Source organism: Oryctolagus cuniculus, chromosome 2 (genome assembly GCF_964237555.1).
Source record: "Oryctolagus cuniculus chromosome 2, mOryCun1.1, whole genome shotgun sequence".
Taxonomy (NCBI): Eukaryota; Metazoa; Chordata; class Mammalia; order Lagomorpha; family Leporidae; genus Oryctolagus; species Oryctolagus cuniculus.
The window spans coordinates 11,163,551-11,185,639 of record NC_091433.1 but is presented as its reverse complement, the minus strand read 5'-3'; the positions used below and the strand labels follow the sequence as shown (position 1 = coordinate 11,185,639).

The following is a 22,089-nucleotide window of genomic DNA, read 5'->3' as shown; positions in this document are numbered from 1 at the left end:
AGAAAGCAATAGTGACATTCCCATAGAGAGAAAGAGAGAGAGAGAGAGAGAGAGAGAGAGAGAGAGAGAGAGAGAAACCTCAAACCTGCAAGAACAATGGCTGTTTCTGGCTGGGTTGGAGGAGCTGGTGGGTAGGGAACTTTCCCCAGCAGTGTGGCCCTCTGTGGGTAGATTGTCAAGCAGCTCTCAGCTGCCCCGGCCGTGGCCCGATGAGTTTTGTGTAACCTCACTGTGTTTGCTCCACCAGGTGGCTGGTCTGCTTGATCATCTGCTTCCTGCTGACTCTCATCATAATTTTCTTTAACCTGGGCTTACTGCTGGGCGTCTGTGGCTACAACAGGCTGGCCACCCCCACCACCAGGGGCTGCGTCTCCAACACTGGAGGCATCTTCCTCATGGTGTGAGTGTCCACTCTTCTCTGTCCTGTGTTGGGCGGGACACAGCCAGGGGACCAAGGTCACACACAGGTCCCACACTCGGGGCTCCAGTGCAGTAGACATGAGTGTACCTTCCTTGGTTTGCGTACTTTCATCTTGTATAGGAAGTCAAAGAAAATTCCAAGTTGATGGCGGTTTGATAGAGGAGCTGAAAAGCACTGTGTACACCTAGTGGGCCCCTCGATAAAGCAGCTGTCCTGGAGTCATGCCCAAGTTGATGTCCTTGATTCCTCCGTTCCTTCTTTTCATTCATTCATTCATTCACCAGAAGACGAGCTGACCTCATGTCAGACACTGCTGCAGATGGTCGGTAGTATCACTAGCTTGAAACTCCAGAACTGATTTGGGACAAAGGCTGCCAGCCCAGCAAGCTTGGCATTTAGCCCAGTAGTCGGAGTCCAGGAGGACAGCAGGTGCCAGGTAGTGGGGAATGCCCCTGGAGCCATGGTGTCTGCTTCAAAGACGTCCACACCCGAGTCATGGGCATGAAAAGACCTTGAATCCATCAGGGCAGGCAAGGACCAGGTGCACCTGGAGCTGGCTCCAGAAAGGTAAGCTAGGATGCAGGTGTGTTTGTGTTCAAGCCTTCACGGGAAGGAAGCTGTGTGCACGCCAGGTCTGCAGTCTTCTTTGCGATGAGCTCACTGAGAACCAGTGAGAGGAGCCTGATGGGGCGCGAGCAGGTTAGGGAATAGAGAACGGACCTCAGTCAGGTGCTCCTGTTTAGCTTCTTGTAGCACTGATGTGGGGTGGGAGAAGCCACAGGGCAAGTGACATGCATTAAACAGGGAGTCACAGTTAGACTTCGCGTGACCTCTAAGTCCTTCCCTAATACAATCGAACCCCAGTGCGGTACAAGCTTCCATTAACATGAATGCAAGCTCAAACGTCTTAGAAAGTAAGTGTGACGTCAATGGCCTGGGGTCTGCCAGGACTGGGAAGGACCTCACTAATGAAGAAGCCCACCTGCTCACAGGCTTAAACTGAGTCTCCGTGGGGGACGCCAAATGTTTGTGGAAAATGGCATTAAAAATGTTCATGTGGGCACAGAAAAATTTTAATGTGTAGACAAAATGGCTTCAAAAATTTCACGAAAAAATGCATCTTATGAAAAGTTATGCATGAATTTAAAAAATTTTGCACCAAACTAAGCTTATCTTTTAATTCCATTTTTCCACCAATTGTTTTGAAGTACCCTTATACTTAACTGCCAGTACCTCTGGACAAAGAAGGAAAAAGAAGAAATCACACTAGCAACTAAAAATGTATTTGTGTTGCCTTTTGTAGGTAGAAAATTAGTTTGATGTTAAGAACTTAATAATCCTGAATACTTGACTGTTTTATAAGCATTTTGGTGGTGAGTGTACACAATCCATCTCTTTAACTGCTTAAGGAAGGAGAAAGTTGCTCTGAAAAAATTCATAAAATTCTGTCCATACTCTTTTAGAAATCTAACCCGAAGTGGCCGGTGTTGCGGTCCAGTGGGCTAAGCCGCTATTTGCGATGCCAGCATCGCGTCCTGAAGCGCCAGGTCATGTCCCAGCCGCTCTGCTTCTGATCCGGCTCCTGCTAACACTCCTGGGAAGGCAGCAGCTGATGGTGCAAGTGTTTGGGCCCCTGCCCCCCACGATGGAGACGTGGATGGAGCTCCTGGCTCCTGACTTCAGCCTGGTCCAGCCCCAGTTGTTGCTATCTAGGGAGTGAAACAGCAGAGGGAAGATCCTGCTTTCTTTCTCTGCCTGGCCAGCCGCTTTTCAAACAAATGAATAAATCTTACCAAAAAATAAAAATAATAAAAGAAGGAATATAACCCAATACAATGCTATCTAGCTTCAAGGAAAAGAGGAGAAGCCATGAAAAAAATGATGGGGGCACCTGTTTAGATACTGCTGCAGAGGCCGGACGCACAGACACAAAGCCACGGCTTGGGGCCTCTAGCGATTTATCTCAGCAGTGGGAGAAAGTCTGGTAGCATTCAGGTGTTGCCAGATTCATTTCACTGCGGCCCTACGGTGGCTCCGAGTTCTTTCCGAGGGACTCCCACCCTCACCCGCTGCGTGGCGGACTTTGCTCCGGCTCCAGCGGCCTCCGGGTGCACATGCGCAGTGGGAGACGACACAAGCGCAGTCAGTTTCATCCGAGGGTCGGCAAGGGCGCTGCTGCCTCCGGAAAACGGTTTATTCGCTGGAGAAACCAGAACGCCTATTGAGCCCTGCGGCAGCCAAAACTGCACCCGCGCTCCTCTTTCCTTTTTTTTTTTTTTTTCCACTTTTTATTTATTTATTTATGCTTTTAATTTGAGGGAGGGAGAGAGACAAAGAAACAGAGAGCTTCTACTCATTGGTTCATTCTCCAAAAGCCCACGAGAGCTGGGGGCAGGGCCAGACTGAAGCCAGGAGCCCCACACTCAGTCTGCCTCCCCGGAAGCACACGAGCGGGAACGTGGAATCAGCAGAGGGGCCAGGACTGGAACCCAGGCACTGCGGTCTGGGATGGAGGCATCCCAAGTGGTCTCTTCACGGCTGCTCCAAACGCCCACCCCCGCCCCTTCTTTCCTGACAGCTCCCACCACAGTGTTCCGCAGTCATCTGGTGTATGCCTCTAACCCAGACGGCTGAGCTCCGCAGGGGCATCTCACTCCCACGCATCGCCCTGTGATGGGCTGCGGGCGCCGTGAACCACACTCGCTGCATCTTCCCTTCCCGCCCAGAGCAGCCGTGTGCCTGCGTCACCCTTGAACCCTAGCCTTGCCTTCACCACCCCCTCCCTTTTATATCTCCTCCACCCACTGACTCCTCTCCACCCTCCTCCCCAGGCTCTGGGAAGAGCCCCTGCAGGGTTAGCCCAGCCGCACTGGCACCTGTCAAACCCAGCCTTCACTCCACGTGTTTTTCCAAGAGAGAGTGGGCTGCGTTCCTCCTGTGCTTTAAGCCCCTCAGAGGCTCCCCCTCCCTGGAGCCCCCAGGCCCTCCCAGCACACCCCTGCCTGCCTCTTCGGTTGTTCTTCCTGCCGCTGCCCGCCATCCCTGTGGAAGGAGGGAGACGTTGTCCCTTTTAGCCCCTTCTCAAGGGCTCTGACCCTCCCTACTTGCTGCATCCTGTACTCTCTACATTGGCTTGTTCAGCTGACTCCAGAGCCCAAGCCACGCCAGACAGCGAGTAGACTGTATGGTCTGTGCATATGCTGAGAGATCATGGTACAAACCCCTTCTCTCCTCACTCCTGGGTAGGCTGATCTGTTCAGCCCGGAAACTGCGGGAGACCCCAAGTCCATCTCCTAGGCGGAGTAGGTAGAACTGCTAACTGCTGGTAGGCGGTATTGACGCATCCCTTGCAGAATTACTGGCTTCTTTATGTTTGTTTCCAGGGGGGCTGGATTGAGCTTCCTCTTTTCCTGGATATTGATGCTCCTCGTGGTTGTTGCTTTTATCGTTGGTGCAAACATGGAAAAACTGATCTGTGAACCTTACGCGAACAGGAAGCTATTCCGGGTAAATGCGGTTTTCCTGAGCGGGATGGGAGGACATTTCTGTGGAAACCCCCCTGTGTCTTGTGTGTTACTTCCGGGGCAGTTCCAAAATGGGAACAGTTTGGTTTTAGTCCCTTAACTTGGGATTCTTGGGATTCGTAAGAACAATGACACAAAAGGTGGTATTCTTATTTTGGAATGGTGAGGATCATCAGTGCCAGGGGTTGAGGCATGCTCACTCAGGTGTGGATTGTGGTATTTGGGGGAGGGAGGGTGCAGTATTTTCCTCAACAGTAGTTTACAAATGTCGCTGACAGCATCGAACAGGAATGCCCGGGTGCCCCTTCCACTCTTCCAGAGAAGTGCCTGTGGGCTCCATGTGTCAGTCGTGTGTGAAACACAAAGGAATTTGACTAGACTTGGTCTCGTACCCACTGTATCTCACTATATGCATGCAAGTATTCCAAAAGCTGCACAAATCCGAGACTGGCAACCGATGCTGGTCCCAAGCATTTTGGAAAAGCGAGAGTCAGCCTGTTTTTCTCAAGCACAATAAAGAGTTGTGAACCAAATTTCTCACCAAATACATACGGTGCAGAGCCAGAGAGTGGGTGAGTTTTCACTCATGTCCAGGTAGAGAGGAGCTGAGTCTGCTACTCTGGCTTTAATTAGTTATTTTGAATTAAGCTCCCTCTTGCACTCCTATTTCTAATGTATTTGTTTTACTACAGTAAAGCTTAGGAGTTCTCAAGAAATAAAAATAATTTCAATAATTCTGATTTGTGTTACCCAGTAGTCAATTGATTTATTCCAACCACACTATTTTTTCTGAGTTAGAAATTAATGAGAAAAATCATATGAAAAGCATCTCAAAAACAAGTTGAACAGAATATTCATTTTGTTTCATGCATGTAGGTGTAAAACCATGTACTGGAGTGAAATTGACACTTGGAGGTTTGGTGATTATTCACAGCCTTTGTCTGCTGTTGAGGAACAGTGTTTTTCCTTCTTACTACTTGTTGAACTTTTTACGTAGTGTAGGGTTAATCTTATGAGTATAAAGTATACTGAAAGATCACTATAAAAATTAAGAAAGGGAATAAGAGAGGAAGGAGGAGGAAGGGTTGGAGTGTGGGTGGGAGGGAGAATAAGGTGGGAGTATCACTATATTCTTAAATCTGTATATGTGAAATACATGAAATTTGTTTACCTCAAATTTTTTTTAAAAAGAACCCACTTTTTTATGTGTTGTAGGTTTTGGACACACCCTATCTTCTGAATGAGGATTGGAAGTACTACCTCTCTGGCATGGTTCTTAGTAAACCAGATATTAAGCTCACTTTTGAACAAGTTTACAGGTATCAGTCATGATATTTTCTACTTAAAATGTTCCAGGGCAAGAAGTTCACTTTCAAAAGTATTTTTTTTTAAGATTTACTTATTTATTTGAAAAGCAGAGCCGGCGCCGCGGCTCACTAGGCTAATCCTCCACCTTGCGGCGCCGGCACACCGGGTTCTAGTCCCGGTTGGGGCGCCGGATTCTGTCCCGGTTGCCCCTCTTCCAGGCCAGCTCTCTGCTATGGCCAGGGAGTGCAGTGGAGGATGGCCCAGGTGCTTGGGCCCTGCACCCCATGGGAGACCAGGAAAAGCACCTGGCTCCTGGCTCCTGCCAGGATCAGCGCGGTGCGCCGGCTGCAGCGGCGGCCATTGGAGGGTGAACCAGCGGCAAAAGGAAGACCTTTCTCTCTCTGTCTCTCTCTCTCACTGTCCACTCTGCCTGTCAAAAAAAAAAAAAAAAAAAAAAAAGAAAAGCAGAGATACAGAGACAGAAGGAGAGAGATCTTCCATCTGCTGGTTCACTTCCCAGATGGCCTCTTCAAGGTTCCAGTGAAAAGCAACTATTAACGACATAGGAAAGATAAAAGTTTTTTAAAGATTTTACTTATTTATTTGAGAGGTAGAGCTACAGACAGAGAGAGGGAGAGACAGGGAGAGAGGTCTCCCATCCGCAGGTTCACGCCCAAGATGGCCACAATGGCAGGAGCTGGTCCAATCCGAAGCCAAGAGAGCCGGGAGCTTTTTCCTGGCCCCCTTATGTGTGCAGGGGCCAAGCACTTGGGCCATCTTCCACTGCTTTCCAGGACATCAGCAGGGAGCTGGATCACAAGTGGAGCAACCAGGACTTGAACCGGTGCCCACATGGGATGCTAGCCCTGCAGGCGGAGGCTTAACCTTCTACACCACAATGCCTGCCCCTCAAAAATATTTTTTACCTTAGTGGTAAGAAATTCCAATTTCAGAGATAAGCTGCTATTTAGTCTTAGAAAAGAGATTATAGGCTGGCGCCGTGGCTCAATAGGCTAATCCTCCGCCTGCGGCACCAGCACTCCAAGTTCTAGTCCCAGTTGGGGCGCCGGATTCTGTCCTGGTTGCTCCTCTTCCAGGCCAGCTCTCTGCTGTGGCCCGGGAGTGCAGTGGAGGATGGCCCAAGTGCTTGGGCCCTGCACCCCATGGGAGACCAGGAGAAGCACCTGGCTCCTGGCTTTGGATCGGCGCAGTGCGCTGGCCATAGTGGCCATTTGGGGGGTAAACCAACGGAAGGGAGACCTTTCTCTCTGTCTCTCTCACTGTCTAACTCTGCCTGTCAAAAAAAAAATGAATTAAAATATAAAAAAAGAAAACAGATTGTAGAAATTGACCAAAAAGAGAATCTTTACACTGGAAACCTTTGAGAACTTGGAATGCTGACATCTCAGGATTCCTCTCAGTTGTCCTTGGGGGTTACCCTAAGAAGCATTCATGGGATCCCATGAGAAGTCTTGTTCAAGAACTGCCTTGCCCAAGATCAAAGCCAAATGACAAGAACTCCCTGAACAGATCCAAATCACAGATGTGACGGTGGCCATGCATGCAGCCAAAGGGCTGTTCTGTGCAGCCAGATCTCGTGGGCTCCAGTCCCAGCTCCACTCCTGGGGACCCTGTGACGACTCTACTTCCTCTTTGTTAGCAGGAATCATGATAATAGGAATCTATCGCTGGGAGTATTTTAGGGTTCAGTGAGATACTTGAGATTCTAACAGTGCCTAACACATTGTAAGAATACCTATTCTTATGATTGTTCATTCACATAGATTTTTCTATCCTTGACCTGTAAGCATATTGGCAGAATGCCACTAGGCATTCTGCCTAGTGGTTAAGACACCCATGGCCCACATCCACCCATGGCCTGGATTTGACTCCTGCCTCTGGCTCCTGACTCCAGTTTCCTGGCAATGCAGACCCTAGGAGGCAGCACTGATGGCTCATGTAATTGGATTCCTGCCATCCACATGGGAGTCTTGTACTGAGTTCTTGGCTCCCAAGTATGGAGCTCTGGAATGCACCTGTCTTTGTGGCAGGGACTCACATTAGATGGGGACCAGCCTTCTTGGTTCAGCTGAGCAGGCATTTAGAGAGGGGATGGAGGTGCAGAGCTGTGAGGCCATTTCACACAGGTGGCCGAGTTGGGTTGACAGCCAAACTACACTGAACATCTGGATGCCTGTGGCCCCTTCCTATCTTCCTCATCACCTTTAGAATATGTGTCTAAGCATCTATGTAGTAAGTGAAGTCCAGCCCTGGAAATATGGCTGAGAAACAGTTTTGTCAAGGACCTGCAGGAGTCTTTTAATGAAGCCAGTGAGACATAGTTGTGGTCCACATACCGACTTTGAGATCAGTGACAGAGGTCACAGCCAGTGGTCCCTAAGAGCACATTACGTGGTGACATCACAGCTGCCGTCGCTGGTCTGAGCACACACTGTTGATGGTTCCCACAATGTCAAAATCGCCCTATGATGCATCTCTCAGAACAAATCCTCAACAATAAGTGACATGTGACTCTACTTCACGGTGCACATTTCCCTCCAAGTATCGTTTTGGGGGATTTTAATGAGAATTTATTTCTTCTCAGTCTGTTGTGCACAGCAGTATTAGAAACAGCACAAGAACAGAAGGAAATTTATCCATCCTATCATGTCTATTCCAAAAATTGGACCATTGGCAAAGCAGGGAATAAAGTCAGGAATGACAGGGGCTGGGGGCTGAGGGAGACTCCTGTGACCCTCGTTTTCCATCCAGTTCGTATGGAGGGCAACAGTCGCCTGTTCTTGTCCTTAGCACTGGACGGTGGTAGCCAGTAGCTACGGCTGCTGTCCTGAGTCATGATTTCTGTTTCTTCCCGTAGCGACTGCAAAGATGATAAAGGCATTTATACCACACTTCAGCTGCAGAACCGCTTCAACATCACCGAGCAGCTCGACATCGGACAGGTGAGTGCCTGGAACCAGTCCTGCAGCTGATAATTGCCTTTCTAAATCTGGCTGGGTTTTATAATCATCATCATCATTATTATTATTATTTGAGATCAAAATTCATGTAAGCTAAAATTATCTTTTTTTCCCCCAAGATTTACTTATTTATTTGAAAGGCAGAGTGAGAGATAGAGACACATCTTCCATCTGCTGGTTCACTCCCAAGATGGCCACATTCTGGTCTCCCACATGGGAGACAGGGGTCCAAGCTCTTGGGGTCATCTTCCACTGCCTTCCCAGGCACCTTAGCAGGGAGCTGGATCAGAAGTGGAACAACTGGGTCTTGAACTGGCACCCATATGGGATGCCAGCATGGCAGATAGTGGCTTAACCCACTGTGCCCTAACACCCGTCCCTAAAATTAACCATTTTAAAGTGGCATTGAGCACATTCACAAGGTTGTGCAAATCCTCACCCCTTACGAGTTGTGAAACATTTCCTCACTCCCCTCCTCGCAACCAGCTGTCTCGAAGGGTCTCAGCCAGAACCCCTCCTCGTGTCAGATTGCCTTCCTACAGGAACAAGCCCCACTTGCTTCCCACAGAGACTGGTGCTCCAAGACCAGCCCCTCTTTCCTTCCAGGTCTGGAACTGGGGACTTGGCATGGAGACTACAGCTCACTGTGTCCTCATTTCTGTGAATCACGCCATGGCCCCCAGAGCTCCAGGGCGGGCTCCAGTGAACTGAGCTGACACTTGGCAGGAGGCAGAGGGGTTGGGAACAGGTGGAACAGAGTGACTTCCTTCCTCCTTTGCCCGGACCCCTGCCCCAGTCTTGAGTGTTAAGACCCTGAGGCTGGTCCCCTCCCAGGTGGCTGCCTACCCTGTTCCTTCTAGCATCATTTTTCATCTCTGTGAGCTGGGGGGCCCAGGCCCCGTGCTCCTGAGTGTCCTCCCCTGCCCCCTTGTGGAGGCCTCTGCCCACCCCGCCCCTGGTGTCCTGATGCGGTTCCTTTTCTCTGACCACACAGCCTCTTCCCTTTGAGGTCAGCGAGGGTGGAGATTAATGCATGCTGTTTTGTGTCCCACCTACCCCCAGGGCATAATCGAGGAGGAACAGGGAGGCCAGGAGGGAGGAAAGCTAGGGAGAGGAGTACCAGGAAGAATGGCAGTTATGTGTGTGCACACTGTCATCCTTGTTTTTGTCCCACGCAGGTTCATTGCTGTTCTCAAGCACTAAGGATGCGATATCCTTGGAGAATAGTGGATTGATTTATAATTCTTTCTTCTTCACGCAGCATACTCAAAAACTAGTCAGGGAATTTGAAAGCATGAACATAAATCTTGATGGCATCGTGCTGCTGGATGACTCAGGAAAAAGAAACCTGCAGGAATTTTCTGAATGTGGAATAGACAAAATCGATTATGCCAGCTACCTCACACAGGTATGACCCGTGAGTGCGTGCCTGATCGTTTTTGGTGGGGGGCGGGGGTTAGAACACTGGATATGTATGTTTCTTTTTTCCGTTTTTCTGATTAAGATGAGATTCACATAACCTAAAGTCAGCCATTCTAAAGTAAGCAGTTTAGTGGCGTTTGTCCTTAGTTCCCAAACATCGCCATCATCCCTGGGAAGCCCAGTGCCCATTAGCACTTGTCCCATTTCTTCCTACCCTAACCACCGATCTGTGTTCTGTTTCTATGGATTTACCTATCCAGAAATTTCACACCACTGGAGGCCTACACTTTGTAACCTTCTGTGTCCAGCTGCTTTGACTTAGTGTGCTAAGTTTCATCCTTGTTGTAGTGACCATTTCCCCTTTTTGGTTAAATAATGTGGTTGAATAAAAATAAGGTGTACAAATGAAAATGCGGATGTTGTCAGCTGTGCTACGATTTCTTACCTTCCTTTATTACTTTATGGTATGGGTTCATGGTCAATCTGTTGCCTTTCAGATAATTGTCAATGTTTAAAAATCCTGTATCCATGACACCTTTTTTTTTAACTTCTTTTGTAGACTGGAAAATCTCCCACAAAAGTGAACCTTTTATCATTTGCATACGATCTAGAAGCCAAAGCCAACCATTTGGTGAGTTCACACAGTGCCATTCGCGTTGCCATGGTCGTAGATGTCAAGGTCAGTGCCATTCTTAGGGCAGGCAGTGAAGGTGGCTCCTTGCTAAACGCATCCCTGGGAGCGCCCACAGCTCCTGCCGGCGGCATCACTACATGGTGTGAACCTCTGTGAGCACGCCAGTGTTCAGGGCAGCCTCTTGGCTTTCACTCTGTCTCTGCGTTCACCACAACAGCCCCTCCACCTCCACCTCCACACACACACACACACACAGACGCACACACACACATATGCACATGTGCTCAAACACACACATGCACACACTTGCACATGTGATCATACATGCACGTGCACATGCATGCACACACGCGCACGTGTGCTCACACATGTGTACATGTGCCCACACACATGCACTTGCATACGCATGCACGTGTGCTCACACACGCACACACAAATGCACATGTGCTCACATGCACATGCACACACACTTGCACATGTGCTCACACACGCACATGCACACACACATGACATTTTTCTCACCGTGTAGGGAGTAGTGACGGGGATGTGGGAGGACGATTCCGATGCAGAGCTTTGCACCCCGGAGGGGAAGTGGATAGTGTGGGAATTAGACAGCACTCCCCCGAGAGTCAGAAACAACGGAGAGCACTTACTAGGGGAATCGGCCCCACAGTCTTGGGGGATGAGAGGTCCCACATTAGGCCAACTGCAAACCGAAGAGCAGAGGAATTTGTAGCGTGACAGCCCCAGCAGGGAAGTCCACCGTGTGGCCCCAAGTCAGAGGCTCAGGGCCTGATAGCCCCAGGGGTGGGGGCCTTGGGTGAAGGGGGTGGGGCCAGAGGCCAAGAGCCTGGAGTCCTGATGTCCAAGGGCAGGAGAAGGACATCTGCCTGACTCTCTTCTCCAGGGGAGAGAGGGAGTGAGGACGTGGGATTCCCTCTATCTCCCCCTTGTCATTTTGCACGCAGCCTCCCAGTGGTTGCACGGGGCCTCCCACGTGGAGGCCAAGCTTTTCTGGAAACACCAGCACAGACACACCCGGCCATCTAAGCATCGCTCATCGCTCAGTTCAGCCACCTTGACACCCAAGAGTCCACAGCAGAGAGGGCAGAGCCACCAAAGCTCCCCCTTCATTAACTCCCCGGCCAGCTGGTGACCAAATGGCCTTGTGGTCCCCTCCAAGAAGCGGCATCCCACCGTCAAGAGCAACCCGGGCTCTAGAGGAAGACCGGAGTGTGAATCCTGACTCAGCCTCTCCCTAACAGTAGAAGCTTCGCAGGGAACACATTTCATCCCTCTGTGCCTTACTTTCCTCATCTGTAAAATGGGAACGTGATAGTGGCTACATTGCAGTGGGGTGGAGAGAGAGAATGGGTTCTGGCACTCAGGAAGGGCTCATGGGTGTGGGGTGATGCCGAGAGCCCATCGTTCTTGGATTTGCAGCCCCGTGCACACCCACAGTGGTGTGCATGCTTATGCTGTGGCTGCTTGGGCTCCTGACCATAGAGAGAGTCCCTCAGAATCTGGAAAGATGGTGTTGATCTATGTGTTTTCTTCTCCTTATAGCCCCCAGGAAATTTGAAAAACTCCATGAAGGAGGCTGCACAAAATATTACAGCAATTCACGAGCAGCAAGTCATTCCGATGGAACAGTCACTGGTAATGCTCGCTCGCTGGCAGCCTTTGGCTTTTCACCGGGCCCCGAGCAAAGCTGCCTGCACCTAGCTGGCCTGCACGTAGCACAGGGACACCTGCTCCAACCCACCCCACCGGCCTCAGCCTCGGAAACTGAGCTGAACTTGAAGGACGGCAGAACTTAAATGGCACAGTGTGCCTCTTGTTTCCTTTCTTTTCCCATTTGCATGGGGACAGGCAGGAGCCACCGGGCCTCTTCCCCAGATACTTTTCTTTCTGCACCCATTAGCACCTGGGGCTGTCTCAGTGCCTGGGCCTCCCCTCTCCTCTCTCCTGTCCCTTCCCGTCTCGGCACCTCTGGCTTCCAGCCTCAATGCAGTCAAAGCGGTTTTAGATTCAGACAGCCCTGGTTTCAAATCCTGCCTCTCCAAAATATTACAACTTCTCAGTCTCTTCATCTAAACGTACAATTAAATAAAATTAAAAGAGGGGACAATTTCTGCCTGGCTCCTACCTGGCTCAGGAGGATGCAAACCTGACTTCTGAGGGCCCCAGCAGTAGGAGGAATTATCATTCTTCTTGCCTGTGGCTTGTCTCTGTCAAGGTCGCAGCTGTGTGGAAACTGGGTTCTTGAGTCAGTGACTCGTTCAGAGAAGCAACATCTAACCTTCTGGATCTCGTTTGTATTCTGTCTCTCTTTTTTGTTTCTCTCCTCTGATTTCCTAACTCATCAGGGTATTCACAAAGTCCTCCTATTAAATTTTCTCAATCTGCGTGCGGTGTTCACAGTTCTCTGCTGTCCTTGTTTGTGTCCAGCACAAGTTTGTTACCATTTGAAGCTGTTTTTGCATTTTCCTTAAATGCTTTCCTTGAAGTAGGCAGGACTCCTTGACTTTAGGAGAGCTAGGGTAACCTTGGCTGAATCACGTGGGCTCCTGCCATCTATGTGGGAGACCAGGGTGGAATTCAGGCCCCTGGCTTTGGCCTGCTCCAACCCCAGTCATTGTGGCCATCTGGGGAGTGAACCAGCAGATGGAAGATCTTTCTCTCATCCTCCCTCTCTCTCTCTGTAATTATGCTTTTCAAATAAATAAACTCTTTAAAAATTTTTTTAAGAAGATAATACAGGGGATTGGCAAACCAGGGCCCCCCACAAACCAGAGCCCAGCAGCCAACTCTAGCATGTTGCCAGTTTTGCTGTCTGTGGCTGCTATGTCTACAGAGGGAAAGTTGAGTCTTTGGTACAGCCATGGCCTACAAAGCCCCAAGTCTTTACTGCCTGACCCTTCACAGATGAAGTTTGCCAATCTCTGACCTAAGCCATGTAGGCAGACCATCCCTGTGGGCAACCTTTGTTTTAGCGCCTTGCCCTCTGGGCAAACTTAGTCCCCAGGGGTCTCTTGGACAGCTTGGCCCGTGATGCGCTGCCCATCAGAGCTTGAGAACATGTGTCCTGGTTGTGATCTGTAGGCTTTTTACATCAGAGGCACGCTTTGCTGCTTGTGTCTGTTGCTTTTTCTAGAAGGAAACCATGGTTACCAGGTAAAGTCGTCCCTGATGGCTATGTGGGGGGAAAGGGGACCCAGGACCCGAGGCAGCTTGTCTTGCTGATGCGTGCAAACTTTGTGTGTGTTTGTTCTCCAGGTCACTTTGCACAGAAGTGTCAAGACACTGCAGCTCACGAGCGGCAGCTTGCAGGTAAGCCTTGGCTTCCTTTGGCTGTTGTGAGATTTTGTCAGACGACACCAGCAGAGTCGGAGGCATTGACATTTGTAGGTACTTGACGGAAGAACAGACAAGGCTCAGCAAATGACCAAACTGCTTACCGATTCTTTCCTGCAGCCCTTATTTCTGCAGGTTGGTAGGTATGTAGGTGAAATCTGTGACTTGATGGGTTGGAAGCAAGCTTTAAAATGTGAGGGGGTCACTTTTAAGGAGGTAACGCTGCCTAGCCTATCCGTCCACCACCTCGACGTCTTCCACCACAGAGGTTCGTGGTCACTGCTTGGCTTCTCCCCAGGCTGAAGGAATGGTCCTGCCCGGGCCACCTCGTGCTCACTCAGGGAAGCGCGGGAGCTCAGAGGATGAATGGAAACACAGGAGGGCTTGGAGCCACTGCTCAGAGCCCTCGCATTGCCACCATTGCTGATGTGGCGCTGTCCAGAGCAAGTCACGTGCCCAGCCTCTCAGCCCTGTGGGTGCACGGGGGATCGCTCCCAGGGCCACCTGTATTTCCATTCCTCCTCTGAGCTTTTGTTCTTCTAAGACAGCACAAGGTGGCCCGGGCAGGAGCTGCCGCTTCAGGATGGGGCTGTGAGTGCGGGAAGGCTGTGAAGCCAGCGGGGACCATGAATGTTCTTGGGGTCCTGGGGACAATGCCACTCAGACCGCTGTGCACACTAATTAAATCCTTTTCTCACGTCATCCACCGCCCACTGTTGCTGTTTGTTTTGTTTTGTTTTCAAAAGGGAGTGAACAAGACCCTTTACTCTTTGGATGACGCCCAGAACTTCATCACAAGAAATATTTCATCTATTATTATTAAAGTGAGTTTTTGATGTCTATGCATGGGCATGGGGACATTTCCTGATTAAATGTAGCACGTAGAGTGCTAAAACATGCTGTCAACGCTTGAATGGTTTTACCAGTGTTTGATATCTTTGCAGGAAACTAAGAAGTTTGGGAGAACTATAATATCACATTTTGAGTATTATCTGCAGTGGGTTGAGTATGCTGTAAGTAGTTGATTTTTTTATGAACACAAGGGGGCGCCATGTCTTGGGTGTCTCATTTTCTAGAACACCATCTGGAGCAAGTAAACTGAGTAATAGTTTGGTAGGAGGTAAGCAAAAGACCACTGGAGACATCCTTGGATGATGACCAAGACATCCGGGGCCTGACCACCAGGTGTGAGGACATCCCCCACCCATCACGGTCTTCCTTGTCACTTCTAAGACTCACCTATATCAGATGGGGTCTTCCACTTGCTTCCTGCATCCTTTGGGTGGATAACAAAGGGGTCAGGTGGAAAGTTAGGACTGAAACGCTGTGCTGGACTCGTGTGGCTTGTATGGTTCCAGATGACAGATGGGGAGACTGGGACCTGACACGCGCGGGCAATGAGGATTCTGCACTGGAGTGCAGTCATGAGCCGCAAAATGACGTTCTGGTCAGCGATAGACCACGTATGGCACAGTGGTCCCATAAACTTGTAATGAAGCCATAAAAGCTCTAACATTGTATTTCCCCTCTGCCTTTGCTACATGGCGATATGTGTGGATCCAGAGACACTTACCATTGTGCTAACACGGCCTGCGGAAATCACCACAGGAATGCGCCGTGCAGGTTTGCCCTGCAACACAGCAGCAATAGACAATGCCATGGAGCCTAGGTGTGCGGCTGGCTGTGCCATCCAGGTCTGGGACGTGTACCCTGTGATGTCATGAGGGGATGACATCACCCCATGTTGCCTTTCTCAGCACGCATAACTGTGTGTGATTTTATATGCTGTGGATCTCACCCAGGCAAATCCACCGTCAGCTCCACATTGTAGAGAACATTCATGGAGATCCTTTTGCTAGAACCAGGCCAAAGGAAAATGCACATCTAATTCTCATGGGGTGTTGCGGGTGTGGGTCAGGGGTCAGCTGGAATTTGCCTGTGTTTCTTACCCTGTAGATCACTGAGAAACTGGCATCCTGCAAACCCGTGGCCACGGCCCTAGACTCCACTGTCCAAGTCATTTTTTGTACCTACCTCACCGACCCTCTGGTAAGCACTTCATCTTTTGAAGACCAAGAGGTACTGCCGTGCAGCACTGGCCTCAGCCCAGAGCAAGGCGGGAGGGCCTGCACGGCTGCTGTTGGTCCCAGCCCACTCAGTCTCCTGCTGGCAGGGGACAGTGGCTATGGTGGTGTTTATAGTGCTACACTAAGGCAGCGGCCTCAGACCGGGGCTTCCATAGGAACCTGGCAGGCTGTAGGTTTCCAAGGCAGGCCAAGGGGGTGCTGCTGGCCAGAGTGGTGTCCGGCTGTGTTCAGTGCCCACCGGGTCATACGAGCTAGGCGCACTGCCTCTGTTCTGATTGCTTCCTAAGCCCCCAAGCCTACCTCATCTTCAGTGTCACCAGTGGTGTGGGTTGTGCCACACTGAGGACAACGGCCCCTGTTTCAGGAAGGGCTTGGTCAGCTGCTACTGGTCTTTGTCTTGGAACCAAGGGTTCAGTGCCACGAGATGGAACGTCTAGTTTTTAAAGAAATTGTGTTAAGTCCAGGTTTCCATGCACGGGCTGACTTACAAATGTTAGCAGCCATTTGGAAAAAAGAATACTTGACTGTTGCTTTTTTTTGGTGGAAAGTGGCTGAATTCGGCCCGAGGTGGCCCTTCAACATTGGTTGAATTCACATGAGGCGTTTGTTTAGATCTTAGTACATACCAGGCCTTGCTTCTGCCTGAGGCAGATCCATCATCTTACCATCAAAGAGCTCCTGAAAGAGAACTCAGCTTGGACCTGCTGGCCAACCCTGCTCTGACTGTGGGACACTTGGGATGACAAAGGCAGGCCGCCCAATGGGGCTGCTTAGAAGCTGGTTGGGAGGGTCCTAGACTCAGATCCAGCCTCCACCAAAGACGATAGGATCTGCGCAGAGTTTTAGAAAGAATGAACTACAAAATCGGGCACGAATTCACACAGTGGCCGGTTCATGATAGGTTCACAAATGGTATTAATGAGCAAAATGAAAACTTGGCACAAAATCACAATTATTTTTCTGCAAACAACTATTGTTTTCCAATTCCTATATTTTAAGCATTTAATTTTTCTTTTTTTCTCCCTAGAATTTGTTTTGGTTTGGCATAGGAAAAGCTACTTTGCTTTTACTTCCGGCTCTAATTCTTGGTATAAAGCTGGCCAAGTACTATCGTCGGATGGAGTCAGAGGACGTGTATGACGATGAGTAAGTATGTACAGGCTGTGGGTCTTCTTCTTTCATTTTTCATTTAATATTAAATGGCGACTCCCAATTGTGTCTGTTTATGGGGCACAGGGTGATATTTTGAGCTGTATATACCTTATATATCTATTAAATCCAACTAATTAACAGACCCATCCCCTGACTATTTTTTTTTTTACTTTTGGTGGTGAAAACATTAAATTGACCGTGGCAACTGGGGGTCATTTTCTCTGCGGTGCAGGTTTGAAGGCCTGCCAGGGGTGAGCTCTGCTAAACTTGACCTTCTGTATTTTTAAGAGTGGCCTGTTTCTGCTTAGCCGTCTTGGCCTCTCTCTTTGGTGCCACTTTCCTCGGGCTTGTTTGATCTGGGGTTTTTCTCCTGCTCGGTCTTCTCTCTCGCTAACCTGCCCCCTTCTTTCTTGTTCGCAGTTCCGCTCCCTCTGGAACCTGGCATTTCACTTTATGATAACTGTTGTCATGGCCCCTCTGTAGCCTGCCCGCACTGTATGTCAGGCCAGTGTGTCGTGCTTGGCTTTTCATTTCACCCATCTCAACACCTCTTTCTCTGGAATCCACACTGTCCGTGTCTGAATTTGTGGAAAAATGTAGAGGGTGGAATTGTTGAGCTTCAATAGTCAAAAAATAATAATTGTATCTCCCTTTTTTGTATTTTATAGTGTTGAAACTGTACCCCTGAAAAAGTAAGCTTTTTTAATTTTAACTATATTCATAGGTGGAACAGGGGAAGTTTTTATTATTACATGATGGACTTTAAAAATCAGTCATATCTTAAATAAGATAAAACAGCAGATACATGCAGGAAATCAATTGCGGTGCCTTTTTAAAGGGGGCTGGCATGTAGAAGACACAGGAAGCCCTTGTGAGCTAGCGGGCATTCCGTGTGCCATGTTCGCTGCCCTGTAACGTAGTTGTTTCAGTCTTTGGTTTTACAAGGGAGCAGACTGTACATGTGCCCTTCTGCCTCCTGTGGAGTTAACACATGACCCCCCCCCCCCACCAACCCCGCCTTTCATGGTCATTCTCTTGTCTTTGTGACCCACGATGTCAGTGCGTCTTCACCTTAGAGATAACATTGTGTATTCGCTGTACGTATTTTTGTTACAGTATGGAACATGGTAATAATGGTTATCATAAAGACCACTTCCATGGTGTCCACAACCCTGTGCTGACCAGGTAAACAGTCTAGCAGGTGCGTGCCTGCCCGTGGTAGACCTGCTGTAGCTGCGGCAGTGAGCCTTCTGCACGCTCTCGATATATAACCCTCACTTTTCTCGTGCCCTCCATAGTCACGCCCACACAGCATTCCCTGGTGCCCCATGGGGAAATGTTCACCAGATTATTCAACAGTGGGATCGTGTCACCCTAAAATGCTGCGTGGGACCCTAGATCCCACTGCGGGTTGAATGCATGCATACTTCCTGTTACCATCTCAGCATCAAATAAACACAGACCTTTTCCTCCTTCTCTCTCTCCATCTTTCTTCTACTAAATCAAATGTAATCAGTTAGAAAAAGAGCCCAACCCTGACTCCAAAATCTTTATGAATTTACAGTCTCTAGATTAAGGAGTTTCTCTTGGTTCTGGGTATTTATCAGTGAGCACTGAGCATTCCCTGCCAGGGGTCCTCTCTTCCCAGGCTCACTTAAACTCCACACACACACACACACACACACATACACAAGCAGGAATCTGTCACTCAGAAGAGGTGGGACCAGTATGCACCTGGGGCCGTCCTCTTCAGTGGGCATGGTCCTTCCTCATGTCCACACAGTAGGCCCTGCGTCAGTGGTCTCTGGGTCCCCACGTGATGTCAGGTGCAAAGCAGTGAGTCTGGCGTGCATGCATAGGGTGAGCCACGGTGTCCAAGAAGCCTCTCTCCACATGGGCCACATCCACAGGAAAGACAGGGGCAGGCCCCAGCGCTGCCAGCAGGTGTTTGTGTCGTGGGCCTCCTGGTCCAGGTGCAAGTGACCAGTCAGGGGCATCCTTGTCCTAAGCAGTATTGCCTGCTAACAGCTGATGCGCCACCCTCATCAGGTTTCTAAAAATGCTCAGAAATTTATTAAAATGTGTCCTTTCCGAAGGATATAGGCTCACCTGACTTACAACTTTCAGTATTATGGAGTTTCAGAATTTTTCACTTTCACTTACCACTTAGTGGGTGGGGCGTTGTCCTACTGTGTTTGGGCAGCTGTGACAATGTGCTGCAAACTGCGTAGTCTATAAAGAGCAGGAATTCTTCTCGCACGGTTCTGGAGATTGGGAGGCCTACGAGCAAGGGGCCCTCAGATTCTGTGTCAGGTGGGGGCCGGCTTCCTTCTCACTGTGTTCTCACGTGGCAGGAGGGGCGAGCTGGCTCTCTGGCCCTCTTTTGTACACAGTAATCCCACTCAGGAGAGATGGCCCCCATGACCAAATCCCTTCCCAGCATTCCTACCTCCTAATACCCGACCTTCGTGACTAGGATTTCGGTATCTAATTTGGGGGCAGGGAGACGACTATTCAGTCCTTGGCAGACGTAAGAATAATAAAATCCAGGAAAAACCAAGTTCTGAAATGCCAGATTGACTTGTTGTTTGCCACCTCCAATGTGCTAGACCTGGATGCTAGCGCCCCGGTGTGAGGAATGTGAACACTGATTCTGGGCAAGTGTCACTTAGCCAGGCCTTCTCTGAGCAGAGTGGACAGCATCGTTGCCTGTGTCAAATCCTGGCCTTCTTTTCGCAGAATGGCATGCTCAGATGGTGTCTTGTTATTTATAGATTGAAAATTTCAAGGTCAGAGGAGACCTGTTCTCAGCCACCTATGTTGTCTTAACATCAGGTCTTCCAGAACTTTCTTTGCTTCTTTTTATTTTTAAAGATTTACTTATTTGAGAAAGAGAGAGAGAGAGAGAGAGAGGTCTTCCATCCAGTGGTTCACTCCCCAAATGGTTACAATGGCTAGGGCTGGGCCAGGCCAAGGCCCGGGAGCCTGGAACTCCATCAGGTCTCTTATGTGGGTGCAGGGACCCCAGCATTTGGGCCATCTTCTGCTGCTTTCCCAGGCATATTAGCAGGGCGCTGGATCAGAAGTGGAGCAGCTGAGACTTTATCTAGCACCCATATGGGATGCCGGCATTGGAGGTGGTGGCTTAACCCACTGTGCCACAACACCAAGCCCTCCCCTGCCCAGTACTTTCTGAATTTGTAGCATTGGTTCCTGGTGCTTCCTTCCTGGTTGTGAAATCTCCAGATGTCCTCCCTGTATTAAGAAGTGCACTGAGGCTGCCCGAGGACGCCGGAGAGAGAGGCAAGCCTGGGTGGGCAAGGCTGGGTTTTCTGGAAGCAGTGCTGAGACAGAATGTGACATGCAAGCTGCTTACAGGTACCCATGGTTGTGAACGGTGGGAGAAAAGTCAAGGTGGGCTTGCCAAAGCCTTGGCCATCTGGTGGGCAGTTCGGCAGCAAGTATCGCCTGTTCAAGAGTTGCCCTCCTTGGCTACACAGCCTTTGTACGGCTACCTCCCATAGTGCCAGAATCCCTGGACAGAGCCACACCCTGAAGGTTGTCAGGGCCAGGGGACTCTCCGTTGACCGCAGTCCCCACAGCTGGCTCCCCTTCTTGCTAGCAGGGGACTCTGGAAAGTACAACTCTCCTGTGGAGAAGGCTGGTGGGCCAAAAGAGTGTGCTGCTTCCAAGAAATCCATCTGGCGTTGCAAGGGAGGGGTCACTTTGCAAGTCGATGTGGCCGTCTCTGAGGTGCCTGCAACCTCACAGCACACAGAGACTGCGTGGACCCTTTGTCATTTAGGAATGAGCCGGCATCACAGCCAGCTAGGGGGTCCCTACATTCTCAGCCTTGGAGTTGAGTGCTGACAGCAGAGCAGGGTCGGCCATGCCCCGGCCGAGCCCGTTGCTACTGAGGATGGCGGACTACTGCTTCTAGCATTTTAGCATCTATAAGCAGGCAAGGCCCCCTTCAGCGCCGCAGGTGCACGACCCCTCAAAAGCGTAGGGTGCTTCTCCTTTTTATCCATCTTGACCCTCAGAAACGGGGACAGTGCAGGACTTGGTAACTCTTGGACTTAATCTGTTGCTCAGGGAAAGGGGAAAGACAGTGAGAGAAACAGGGACAGCTGTGGTGTTGCAAAGCGAACGCCACCCTTCCTGCTTGCTCACGGACATTGGCTCCCATGTGGTTCTTGTGAAAATCCAGGGTGGATGAAGCACCCCAGCCGTATTATACAATAAGGTTTTAGGGTGATTTGGTGATAATTCTGCTTTGTGAGTGGGTGGAAATTCTGTCCTCGGGAAGGGCTTCCTGTGCTTGTGTGGGGTGGAGCCAGGAGGACTTTAAGTTGAAAGCCCTTCATCAGTAGTCCACAGTACATGTGAATGCCTTCTGCTGCCTGGGTTTTATAACCAACAGTAGAGTCCAGAGGGCAAACCGAACTGGTTTGTCTCAATTGGATAAAAATATCAAAGTTTTCCTGAAAAGTGTTCACAGTACCCGTTAAGTCAGGACTTGTTTTCCTTTCTGAATACTCCGTCTTCCAGTAGGAACCCTGGCAGATCTTCTAGATACTCAGCTTTTTAAGGCACAGTAATTGAAGAAACTAAGGAAGTTTTGAGGCCAACTGGAAATCACATCTGCTCTACTGGGACCCTCCCATAGGACCAGGCCGGAGTAGATCCTCGTTCTGGAAACTTGATCGCATTTCCTGGAGCCTCAGGTTCCCCGCTTGTACAGGGGGATAGCGAGGGCCTGTTTGCACATGTTTACGAGACTTAAATGGGTAGTGAGGGTGAAATACCCTTTGACCAGTGTAAGCCCTTACTTACGGCTTTGTGGCTCGTGAAAATAAGGATTAATTCCATTTCCTTAGTACTTTCTGATGGGCCCTGGGGGCAGTTCAGAAGCTAGTGCAGCGTGTGGTCTGGCAGCCTGGCCTGTCCCCCTCAGCTTCCATTCACGAGGCCCACTGGGCTGCAGGGGTCGGGAAGGCCCGGGGCAGGCCCCTGTGCACACCGGCCACAGCGCTCACCTTCTTCCCAGGCCCTTGCTGCGGCCTCCCGTGGTGCTAACGGTGGTAGCTGTTGGTGCTGCTGTGTCTCAGGACAGAAGCCGGTTTGGGAGCTAAGCCACCAGTGCACAAAGAGCCTTCTGCCAGTCAGGACTGGCTGGAGCAGCGGGGACAGCCAAGATCCC

General features: G+C 49.9%; 1 protein-coding gene across 4 annotated transcripts in view; it reads left to right on the top strand.

Moving 5' to 3' along the window:
- Positions 1–22,089, top strand: part of PROM1 (prominin 1) — a 109,503-nt gene that overhangs the window by 82,584 nt on the left and 4,830 nt on the right. For 3 of the 4 annotated variants that reach the window (XM_070069591.1, XM_070069590.1, XM_070069588.1), the window contains exons 12-23: positions 248–400; positions 3,805–3,928; positions 5,161–5,264; positions 8,132–8,216; positions 9,496–9,642; positions 10,216–10,287; positions 11,857–11,949; positions 13,570–13,623; positions 14,394–14,471; positions 14,592–14,660; positions 15,604–15,696; positions 16,762–16,880. In XM_070069591.1, the coding sequence (XP_069925692.1) occupies positions 248–400; positions 3,805–3,928; positions 5,161–5,264; positions 8,132–8,216; positions 9,496–9,642; positions 10,216–10,287; positions 11,857–11,949; positions 13,570–13,623; positions 14,394–14,471; positions 14,592–14,660; positions 15,604–15,696; positions 16,762–16,880 (1,191 nt within the window). Of the gene's footprint in view, positions 1–247; positions 401–3,804; positions 3,929–5,160; positions 5,265–8,131; positions 8,217–9,495; positions 9,643–10,215; positions 10,288–11,856; positions 11,950–13,569; positions 13,624–14,393; positions 14,472–14,591; positions 14,661–15,603; positions 15,697–16,761; positions 16,881–17,554; positions 17,579–22,089 lie in introns of all 4 variants that reach the window. The other variant, XM_070069589.1, reaches the window with a different exon arrangement.